This window comes from Staurois parvus, unplaced genomic scaffold (genome assembly GCF_062004578.1).
Source record: "Staurois parvus isolate SC_StPar_1 unplaced genomic scaffold, SC_StPar_1.0 ptg000395l, whole genome shotgun sequence".
Taxonomy (NCBI): Eukaryota; Metazoa; Chordata; class Amphibia; order Anura; family Ranidae; genus Staurois; species Staurois parvus.
In genome coordinates this window covers 3491484-3503790 of record NW_028318191.1, presented here as the reverse complement: position 1 = coordinate 3503790, position 12307 = coordinate 3491484, and the positions used below count along the sequence as shown (strand labels likewise).

The 12307-nt window shown below is 39.6% G+C and overlaps 1 protein-coding gene across 1 annotated transcript in view; it reads left to right on the top strand.

Annotated features, from left to right (window-relative positions):
* The window catches only part of CUNH1orf116 (chromosome unknown C1orf116 homolog), a 98192-nt gene extending 89508 nt beyond the window's left edge, over positions 1-8684 (top strand). The window contains exon 4 of the mRNA XM_089686371.1: positions 4110-8684. Within this exon, the coding sequence (XP_089542497.1) occupies positions 4110-6160 (2051 nt within the window). The 3' untranslated portion in view covers positions 6161-8684. The remainder of the gene's footprint in view (positions 1-4109) is intronic.
* The last annotated feature ends 3623 nt before the right edge of the window (positions 8685-12307 follow it).

Below are 12307 nucleotides of genomic sequence, written 5' to 3'. Positions count from 1 at the left end.
TGAGATTAAACCCAAAACAAAAAATGTAATATAGTACAGCTTACCAGTTATTAGATGTGGTGGCTGCATCCGTTTTCTTTTCTTTTGGCATTTTTCCCCTCTGTTTACACCTGGTGATCTGGCTAGTAACACCCCTCCTTTATTGGTGAGATACAACTCAGGAGGAATAAGCACAGGAAGCACAACAGGCAACAGCATTGTCAGTCAGGGGGAGTATTGTTAACTGTATTAGCACAGCCCTCAACATTTGCACTCGCCTGCTCGCATTTGGCCAGTGGAAATAATATAGGGGTGAGCAGGGCCAGGACTAGGGGTGGCTGATTGGTTTGGCGAAGGGGGGGGCAGTAACCAACACCGATCTCCCTGTATGTCTTTCAGTGAAGCAGCTGAAAGCCGTGGGATGGACAGGAGGAGACACAGCTTCCAACTGCTTCATTGAAAGCCATACAGGGAGATTGGTGCTTGTAACTGCCCCCACCACTGCATCGGTCATCCCTGACCATCCATTGGATCTCCCTTTTTTTTTCTGGGCCCCCCATGTGCTCCTCAGTGCCCATCCCCTCCCCCCACCAATAGGAGAGGAGAGAGACTGGATCTACTCTGCCTCCCCCTGTGCCTGCCTACACTCTAGTCTGTGCAGCTTCTCTGAAGGGGATGTGTGAGTGGAATATTGTATACAGAGCAGCTGGCAGCTTTGTGATGTTTCGGACTGAGCCAGTGAGTCTGACATTTCTTCCTCTCCTTCCTCCCCTTCTGTCCCTTCCCTCCCTTCTTCTTCCTTTCCTTTCTTACTTTCTTTTCTTTCCTGCCTTCCTTTCCTTTCCTCTCCTCCCTTTCTACACTCTGTACCCCTCTCCTTGCGTCACACCGCTGACCTCCGCACTGTGCGTCTTTTTGTTTCTCTATTGATGTAAAGCACTTATTTTCCTTTCATGTTTACATTGCTTTATGTTAGTATTGTTAAAGTTGTTGCTGCTGTTAATGTTTATTTTTGTACCTTTTTTATTCTGAATAAAACATTTTAACAGTGTAATTTTGTGAGATAATTTATGAGGGTGTGTTTGGGGGCGGGGTTGGGTGGGGCAACTGGTGGTGAGTAACTATTAAGGCCTGACTAGTTGCTCAGGACTTGAAATAGTGAGCTCTGTATTAGCAGATATAGATACATTGACAAATTAAAGCCAAACCGCAGCTTACACTTTTTATAATCAAAAGGGAGAAAAAGAAGAAGTACTGCTACAGGGCGGGATGGGTGTGCAAAATCACGTGTGTGTGTGTGTGTGTGTGTGTGTGTATGTATGTATATATATATATATATATATATGTATATATATATATATATATATATATATATATATATATATATATATATATATACATACACACGTGATTTTGTAGTTCCAGGTATTGGGTTTGAGCCATTCGCAGCCTCGGTTGTCAATCACTGGGTCCCGGGCCAGTGATTACTCGCTGGCACCCAGTGATTGCCGAGCATCTCCGATGGGGGGGGGGTTAGAACTGTTTGTAAACAATACAGTTCTCTCCCCTGTCAGCTCCTGCACACTGCTTTGCATAGCTGTGCATAGCAGAGCCATACAAAGCAGTGTGCTTACAGTGAAGCAAAAACACACAATGTAAAATGGCACACAGTTAACCCTTTGATCGCCCCACATGTTAACCCCTTCCTGCCCAGTGCCATTAGTGTCAGTGCTTGTTATTCGCACTGATCACTGTATTGGTGCCACTGGGGATGTCAGTGACATCAAGTCAGTTCCCCCAGTGTCAGAATGTGTGTGGCAGTCCTGCAGTCCTGCTATAAGTCACTGATTGCTGCCATTACTAGTAAAAATGTAGGAAACAAAAACAAAATCCCAGTATATATACTACCATTTGTAAATGCTATAACTTTAACATAAACAAATTAATTTACACTTATTGGGATTTTTTTTTTTTCAAAGACATGTTGCAGAATACATTTTGACCTACATTTATGATGAAATTTGATTTTTTTTTTTTTTTACTGGACATGTAGTAAAATGTAAAAATATTATAAAAATAATAAAAAGTAAAAAATATCATTTTTTCTCAAAATTGTCGATCTTTTTTACAGTGTAAAAAATAAAAACCATGCAGACAATCAATTACCACTGAAAGATAGCTCTATTCGTGGGACAATATGTAAATTTCATTTGGGTGCAGCATTGCATGACTGCGCAATTGTCAGTTAAAGTAATGCAGCGCCGTGGCGCAAAAAATCGCCTGGTCAGGAAGGGGGGGTAAATCCTCTGGAGGGCAAGTGGTTAATAAAATACAATGACACGTATTAAAAGGGGAAAAGCATATATCCAGAAATGTATATCCTGGAAGGATAAAACATACATACAGTATACTCTCTACTGAATTAGTGTATTAGCTAGCCTAACTGCTATGCATACTTATGTGTAGTATTCAATGCACATAGGCAGGCATGTTTCTCCAAATCCAGATCTGTGAATGCATTTTGCAATAAGATACCTTCATCAGGACAAGGAGGGTATGTAGATACAAGATAAACATAAAAGAAAATAACAATGTATAAAATACATATAACCATAAACAAACGAATATAGTATATAACCTGTTTCACACAAATTATTATTATACTATGCTTGTTTGTTTACAGTTATATGTATTTTCTACACCAGATAGAAGGGAAAAAGCCTTAAAACTAAACTAATGCAGCCATCACATCCCAGAATTGGTAAGCTGCAATATAATATTTGCTTCTTTTCTTTCTTTCTTTCTTTTTAATCACAAACACGTTATGCTTACCTGTTCTCTGCAATAGTTTTGCACAGAACAGACCCGATCCTCCTCTTCTCGGGTCCCGTGCCGGCACTCCATGCTCTAACTCATGCTACAATGCCATTATCCAAGCAGTTTTTTTTTTCTATGCCAAAAGATTTCATTTATAGAGGTATTTTATGTATAATACATTTTTTGTTTTGCAGTGTAGCTTTATTTTGGATTGAAAGTTTGCCAAAAGTTTTCTTCTCTCTTACTGCTTGGTCATTTGACATGTATCAGACAAAACAGGAAGAGGAAATCTCTATAGGCAGTTAAATCTTTACAGCACTTTGCTAATTGTTGCTTTTTGTGCAATGCATTGATGTGCATTTGGTGAAAAAGTTCATGTCGTTTTTTTGATGTGTCATGGCATGTTAAAGAGCCTGATCATAGAAATGGCAGCACGCATCGACGCATGCCCAAAAGCAGTAAAAAATGCATAGGGTTGAAGCCAGCTTTTGGCTGACTTCTAATTAAGTATCTAAAGGTTTGTTAGGAATGCACAGAAACTATCATTTTATACGTGCAGCAACTGATGAACCCTATTTGGGATAATTAAAATGTAGTGGCCTCAAATCTAGTATAAATTATAAGTGCCTTTCATGCTTCATGTGAGACCTAGAAATTAGTAATTTTTACTGGCATGAGTGAGAAATTAGTAAACACTCATGTTTAAATGCCTGCAATCCTATTAAAAATAACAATAGGAAAAAATGTGTAATTGATAAGATTCATTCTTTACTGGACTGTGTAGAGCAGGGGTATCCAGCCCGCGGGCCATATGCTGCCCAACACAAAACTTATGGCTATGAATGTGGCCAGGGCATGTCTAGAGGGTTGCCAGGGATGCTGTGTTTTTTTTGTTTTTTTTTTAATAGCACCAAGGGCAGTGGCCAGCACAGACACACAGGGCTTGGGCATGTCTTGAGGGATGCCAGGGATGCTGTGTTTGTAGTAGCATCAGTGGCACATGCAGGGGCTCCCACTAACTTAGTGCCAGCCAGGTAAGTGCCTCATGGCTGGATTCTGCCTGGGATTAAAAATCATGAAGTGTGAATGGGGCCTAATTGTTGTTATTTTATGTGTGGCCCAAGACAATTCTTCTTTCAATGTGGCCCAGGAGGTTTAGATACCTCTGTTGTAGAGTAAACATAAACTAAGCATGTTTCTAGTATCTTGATGGTATCAAAGCAACATTTAATTCACTATAGAATCCACTTGATAAGTAATTTTAACCCAAAGAATTATGTCAAAGTAATTTGTTCTAATTTTTCTTTTTACAGGCAATGAGAAAATATCACCGAAGGTCGCAGCACTGCCTAAACAGGAAGAATGGACAAATACAGCTATTAGCTTAAACACAGTTTTACAGGGACATCACAGTTTTCCAAGAGTCCAAGTTCCCAAAGAAGACAGTACAAAGCAACCATTTGACAATAAACTAGCAGGTCTCCAAAAAGACCAACCAAAGCCAAGTCCTGAGAAACCCAAAAGGAAGTTTATGATTAATCAGCAGTACACAGGAGAATCTCCTCTATCAGAGTTCTTAATTTTACCACCTCCTGAGGCTTTCAGAGACCCCCAGATTGTAGACAAACGACATTCCGTCACTGATCCCACAGATGCACGTGAAGTCCGGTTTGATAGAATAGTACTGAAACCTGCCGTAATTTCAGAACATCAAGAAGCACCAGCTACATTAAAGCAATCTGACCAAAAATTACCACCGCTTGTATACCCAAGGGTGTCTTCACCAAACAAATTCTTACCAGGTGAACAGGAGAACCTCAGTCAAGCCATAGAAAAGCCTTCAGAGACACACATTAAACAGGGTCCACCTACAGCACCCAAGCCACGTGCTTTACCACCTCATATAATTATTAAAACAAGCAGGGGAGATACTCCAAATCTAGACCCACAGAAAAGATTAAGAACATTTTCAGCACATGAAAAGAGCACAGACAAAGCTAATGAATCTGGGGTTACAAATCTTCTCCATTCTAAAGAACAAGAACGAGCCAGGCATGAGGCACTTCAAAAACTAGGCTTGGAGAAGAAATTTAGTTCTCAGGAAAATAATTCTGTTCCACTGTCCAAAACAGACCATCCTGCAGCACCTTGTGGAAGTAAACCAGGGAAGAACGAAGATAAAAGCAAAAGTGTTGTAACAAATCAACAAGAGGAAATGGATTCATCAAAAAGTATTCCAGTACAGCCTCTTGTTGTACCGAATGTAAAAAATGAAGCATTTGCTAGGAATAGGCTAAGCATGAAATCAAACTTGTCTGAGAAAGCTGGACAGCCTGCAAGTGGAACTCCTCTAGTGAATCAGAAAGAAACCAATATTATGAGTTATGGCCCCATACCCAGTGATGTAAAGACCAAACACAGTGAGAAGACCAACAACCAAGAAAAGCCAAATGAACTGCCTACTTTATCTTTACCTGATGTGTATGAAGCAAATAATAATTCCAAGAATGTAAAATCTGAAAGCCATGAAAATGCCCCACAACTGAATCCAGTTCCTCAAAGAAAGGAAAATTTGACAGGTGAACACGACCATGCATTCAGAGAAGCTTACTTTAACCCAGACTCTTTTCTGAATCAGGGTAAAGATAGTAGTAAAAATCCTGTAAAGTTGCAGACAAGCACAGCACCCGTTCAAGCAGTACCAGAAAAAAATCCTGTGCTTGGCAAAGCATCTGAACATTTTAAAATAGTTGAACATTTTCATGGTAGCATAGCCCAAGAAAATAAAGCGGTTTCTTTAGAAAATATTAACATGATTAGTACCAGCCCTAGGAATAGGGCTAGTTTTTCCCCTCCAAAAGAACCGCTGGCTACTCAACACAGTCCTAAATTTAATCGTAATGATGGAAAAGACAGAAAAGACAGGCCACCTGTTGATAAGAGCAATAGACACAGCACTCATTTTGAACCGTCTGATGAACCATACTTGCGTCTTCCTCAGGGTTCAGTCCCTGGTCTGCGACAAATAAGCATCAAGTCAAATACCTTGGAACGATCTGGAGTGGGTCTTAGTAATTCTCTTCCGAGTATCGAAAAGGGAGGCAATTCTTTCTTTAAGAAGCCACTATTTTCTGGAAATTTCTTGCGAAATAACAGACCAAGACCAGCATCCCTTGGTACAGGGAAAGACTTTGCAAACCTAGAACCCAGTACTGCAGCTGCAGACAGCACAGAGAAGCATTCATTTTTTTCAAGGCCATCTCGTCAATCTGCGCCTGTCACAAGCGTTAAGATTGCACCAAAAGGATCCACAGATGAGCATAGGCGACAAGCCTTGAAAAAGCTTGGCATTCTCAAAGAATGAGCAATAGACATTACTCTGAAGTACTATTGTTTATAAAACCTTATTGATCTTTTATTGGAAAGTGTCCAGATGAATTGCTGCAGCCAAACATTTGTTTTTCTCCTTTTAATTCTCCTCCCTGTTTTCTATTGCTAATGCAGTTGTACCACAAGTGAAATAAAGACTGTGGTCCTCAATAGGATGTGAAAAGACTGCCCTGCCCTGCCCTGCCCTGCGTGTACCAAGAGTCTATCTGCAGCGATCGGACACACAGATTTACAGGTCTTTGCCAACTTGTTTCTGAGCAGGGGGTGAAAACCTTTCTAAGTGCAGACCTGAATGTTATCACAGTGCTAAAGGCAAATAGACTGTGCACTTTTCAAGCACAGTTACACCCTGCAAATGCAGTAGCTCCAAGAGCTTAGTAAATGATGTTGCAAGGAATACCCAATCACATGCAAGGAAAACAAACAGCATTTTTTCTTGCACATGATAGAATGATGGAAGTCATCAGAGCTTCCCCTCAATTTCTAAACTCTGGAGCAAATGCCCTTGTGTACTGTAATTGCACTTGCAAAGTGCACAGTCTATTTGTGTTTAGTAAATCAACCCCTGTGTATTGTAAAACAAGTTGGAGCGTGTACGTGTACATATTTCCTATTGTGCATGTATTGGGAGATATATATATATATATATATATATATATATATATATATGTGCATACACATCTATACAAGAAGATATACATCTAGGTGTACATATGAATGCATAGATGTGTAATATACACATGCAGTATATCACATTTTACAGAACATACACTTACTGGGCTGTTGATTATTTCTCAGGTCATACATACAGTAAGTGTCCAACAGACAAATGGCATCATACAGTGGTGACATTAGCATGGGTAAATATAGTTTGGTACTAAAGCCTAAATTGGCCTTCCCTTTCTCACCTATTTTTCTCCAACAGTGCTGCACAGAAAATGAAAGGGAATGTCTCCATTTCACTGCCTATTATGTATATGAACACCCTAGCAATGCAATTCTCTTATTTGTTTCATTTTGGTCTGTTTATTACACCATTTAAAGCATTTTGTTATTTCTGTTCAATATGTGCCAAAACCTGTTTATCTTGTCAGAAATATAAAACTGTTCTATGTCCTCTGGAGACTTCTATATTATCTTAAAGAAGAGTCCTAGATCTTCTCTTGGACTATTGAATGATTAACTTTTACATTGTAGATGTGGGATAGTAGGCGTGGTTGAATTGTTTCACAAAAAACATTGGATAGAGCTGACACCACTCAGTCCACATAAATGTTGTGTGTTGTCGACAACAATGCATTTCTGGCAGATCGATACATATTTTTCTCTACTTCTGGGGTCTTTAAAGGGATAAAATATAAGGCAAGATTTGCAAGAAAAAAAAAACACTTAGCAGGGATATTTGATTTTCAGACGATTTCACATGAGATACCTTATATCCTTATGATTAAAAAACAGCATAATAGAAATTTTTAATGCTAGTGCATACATGAATAACATTCATTACAAATGATACATTTGAATAATATGTTCATTAAAAAAAACGAAATTTCTGTTTTGGGTAGCTGCTAGCTGGGTAGCTGCTTTTTTAAAATCTTTTTTTTTTTAAAAAACTTTTTTTCTCATTTTGCCTGAAGAACTCAAGCAGAGAAATATCTGGCCTCAGGTTCCCAACCTAACCTTATACAGATCTTGCAAAAGGATCCCCTTCTACTTGATTTTTCATTTATTTTCAATTCTAGAGACTGCAGCATATAGAGTGAGGCTCCCACTGCTGCATATGAAGAGTGCCATTCTTGGTAGGTGGTTTTCAGCTGGAAATCCAGATTTGGGGGGGGGGGGGGAGAATCCCAACAATAACTGTGTTTGTTTGGTTTTTTTTTGGATGGACCCTTTAACGTCAGCTCTTCTGGTGTTGGTGCACATTCTGTGTTATACATTTAAACAATATCATTGTATTTAATTTACTGTATGTAATCAATGTTTTTTAATGAACTGGTTGGATGTTGCTGTTCCATCGTCGTCCTAAATAATTCTGCTGTTTGTGTACAACAACTTTTCTCATTCTTTTAATTGAACCTTAACCATATCAACTGGAAATAATCTACATTGCTTGATGAACTGGTTAGTGCCTTGGCAACGGGCACTCATCTATCTTGAATGTAAATAGAGAAACGGTTAACACTTTATTATACTTCTGCATTGCCATTAATATATAATCTGCACTTTTTGATGTAAGTGGTTGAATTTGGTGGGTGTTCTTGTAATTGTGAAACCAGACTTCATAAGCCAGAATATACGTTTACCTGTTTTCAGTCACTTTAAATTTTGAACTTTTATGTTCTAAAATACATGCAAAATAAATGTCTACAAATTACAGGCTCTCATTTGTATGTCTGTCTAAAGATGGTTCATGTCTTTATTGATTTGGCTTTATTACCATATTTTATTGCCTGTTATTTGCTTAAGAACATAAAATAAAAGATTTTAGAAAGAAAGCTTGAATTAATCACTAGTTTTTGCATTTAATGCTGAATATCAGAATCCTTAAAATAATAGTGCTATATTGTTTCTTACATAAATTCCATTTTCTGTGTGGTAGGGTCTATTACAAAGTTCCTGTGTTTGGCACCCTTGAGTTCATTTACTGAAGGAGTATAGGCTGTTTACATAGCAAAGTGAATTTTCACTAAGCTTAGTGACTGAAGTGAAGCTGACTTTGTTCATCCAAACAAGCAAGTAAAAATCCAGTGTTTTATTTAAAAAAAAACAACAAAAAAAATTTCCTTGCATGTGATCAAGGATTCCAGTTCATTTGTTAAAGAGCAACTCCAATTTTGTTGAGAAAAAACAATCTCCTGTAGCGGATGTATGTACATTGCAGGATTTTAACAAACTACCTATTTCTGCACTGATGAAAAAGCTGTTTGTGGTCCACAGAGTGAATCTGAATGAGAGTGACTTTTTCATTATTAATCTGCTGATACATTTGCAGAGTTTCTTATGAGGAAATGGCAGTGTTAGCATCCCTTTAGACATGATTATCTTTTGGGAATATGTTAACAAAAGTAATTTCTTGTTGCAAAGGATGCCTAAAATCTGACTTATCTTAATGCAGACTTCTGTTATCACCGAAGCAGGAAATACATTTCTGGGGTCGTATGGAATGCATCTAGGTTGCCATGTTGCATTGAATTTTACAGAATATTACAGCACTGCAGACTGAAAAGGAAAGGTAAATGTAGTAACATTCAAATACAGTATGGCTTGTGTAGCAATTGTATAATATATATATATATATTATTTTATTTTTATTTAGAAAGTAAAAATTACATTTGCAAAGTGAGCATGCTCTGCTTTTTTAGCAAGTCAGCCCCAACGTGTCCAGAATTACTAGACACAACATTTAGGTGGCCTTGATTCAGGGGCAGATTGGGACTCTGGGCCCAATGAGGAACAAATCTAGAGCATCAGGTCATCCCTGAGCTGCTGAAGGTACAGAAGATGTACTATATATAGTTACCTAGTTACATAGTTAGTCTGGCTGAAAAAAGACACCCAGTTCAACCATAAAAAAAAAAAAAAGTTATAATCCTACACCCACAGTTGACACAGAGGAAGGCACAAAAAACCAGTAAAGCATGATCCAATTTGCTTCTGCAGGGGAAAAAAATTCCTTCATGATCCCCAGAGAGGCAATCTGATATTCCTTGGATCAACTTTACCTTTAAATGTTAGTAACCAGGTATATTCTGTGTATCCAAGAAAGAATCCAGGCCTATTTTAAAGCAACCCACTGAGCTGGCCAGAATCAACTCATGAGAGAGTGTATTCCACATTTTCACAGCTCTTACTGTGAAGAAACCTTTCCCTGTTTGGAGATTACTTTCTTTTCCTTCAGATGTAAAGATTGCCCCCTTGTCCTCTGTGATGACCTCAGGATGAATAACTCTACACCGAGTTCACTATGTGAACCACTAATGTATTTATACTTGTTGATCATATCCCCCCTTAATCTCCTTCTCAAGAGAGAATAAATTCAGTTCCTCTAATCTTTCCTCATAGTTGATCTCCTCCATGCCTCTTATCAGTTTGGTTGCCCTTCTCTGTACTTTCTCCAGTTCCCCAATGTTCTTTTTGTGAATTGGTGCCCAAAATTGAACTGCATATTCCAGATGAGGTCATTTACATACAGATTTTTCCAAGCCTGTAGACTTTACCTTACACATTAGCTGTGTGTGGGGAACTGTGTCAAACGCTTTTGCAAAATCCAAGTATACCACGTCCACCGCCACCCCTCTGTCCAAAGTTTTGATAACCTTTTCAGAAAAAAAAAATCAGATTTGTTTGACAACTTCTGTCTTTCATGAATCCATGCTGTCTGTTGCTTAAAATATTTTTTTTCCAGCAATAACTCGTCTGTGGTCTTTTATTAAACTCTCCAGTAGCTTCCCAACTATAGAAGTTAAACTAACAGGTCTATAATTACATGGTAACGATTTTGACCCCTTTTTAAAAATCGGCACCGCATTGGTCTTATGCCAATCCAGTGGTACTATGGCAGTCATTAGAGTCCCTAAAAATTAGAAACTCTTAAAGGACCCATAGGTGTGTGTCATCTGGTCTAGGCGCTTTATTCACCTTTTATTCTGTCTAAATATTTTTGGATCATATCAATTGTAAGCCAATGTGGATCATCTGGAGCTGTGTCAGTACCATGCCCATTATGGACAAGAGCTCCCCCATGCTCCTTTGTATACACAGAGCTGAAGAAGGTATTTAATACATTTGCCTTCTCTTTGTCCCCTGTAACCCACTCTAGATTATTTTGTAAAGGGCCTACATGCTCAGACCTTGCCTTTTTGCTATTAATATATTTGAAGATTATAGTGCCAAAAGTATTGGGATACCGCTCCAAATCATTGGATTCAGGCACGCAGACATTTGTGAAAGAATAGGTCGCTCTAAATATTCCACAGTCAACTGTTAGTGGTATTATAACAAAGTGTAAGCAACTGGGAATAACAGCAAATCAGCCACAAAGTGGTAGGCAACAGAAAATGACATAGCTGGGGTCAGCGCATGCTGAAGCGCATAGTGCACAGAAGTCGCCAACTGTCTGCAGAGTCAATAGCTAAAGACCTCCAAACTTCATGTGGGCTTCAGATGAGCACAACAACATTGAGTAGAGAACTTCATGGAATGGGTTTCCATGACTGAGCAGCTGCATCCAAACCTTACATCACCAAGTGCAATGCAAAGGTTTGGATGCAGTGGTGTAAAGCACGCCGCCACTGAACTCTAAAGCAGTGGAGACGTGTTCTCTGGAGTGATGAATCATGCTTCTCTGCCTGGCAATCCGATGGATGTCTGGGTTTGGCGGTTTCCAGGAGAACGGTACTTGCCTGACTGCATTGTGCGAAGTGCACAAGAGCGAAGAGCAAAGTTTGGTGAAGGGGGGATTATGGTGCGGTGTCATGTACCTGACCGGAGACTGAGGTGAATAGAGGGCTCCCCATACTGCTGAGTGCAATGTACCCCTGAAGGTGTTAACAGAAGGTGCAGTGCCCAAGCATGGGTTGCCAATGGTACGGATGCTTGGTGATGCCTGATGAGACGATACCCATGGGTGGACCAGATGCAGGAGGGGGTTCTCCAGAGGACTAGTGGAGCCAGGTGGATGGGCAAAGCAGGAAGCAAACTCAGAAGCCAGAGCCAGGGTTAAACACAGAACATCAGGCAAGAGCAAGGTCAGGATCAAGCCAAGGTCATACACTGGTAATCGACCAGGAGTAAACAGGAGCAGATCCGAGAGACAAGCCGAGGTAGAGAGCCACGAGAACCACCAAAGCAGGTCAGGGTCAAGCCGGGTCGGTAACAGATAATCAGCAGGAGAATACACACAGGAACACGGGAACAGGAGGCTGACAGTCTAGCAATTATTGTGAGGAGCTGCAGTCCTTATAAAGGCCACTGAGTGTCAGAAATTATCGCACCTTGCGTGTGCTGGTGCGTTTTCGTGCACAAAGATGCGTGATTGCATGCTGTGCACCTATGCATATGCGCACATTTGTGCGCGAATTAGCGTGGCCATATTGGGCATTGCTGCATTTGCCAGGAC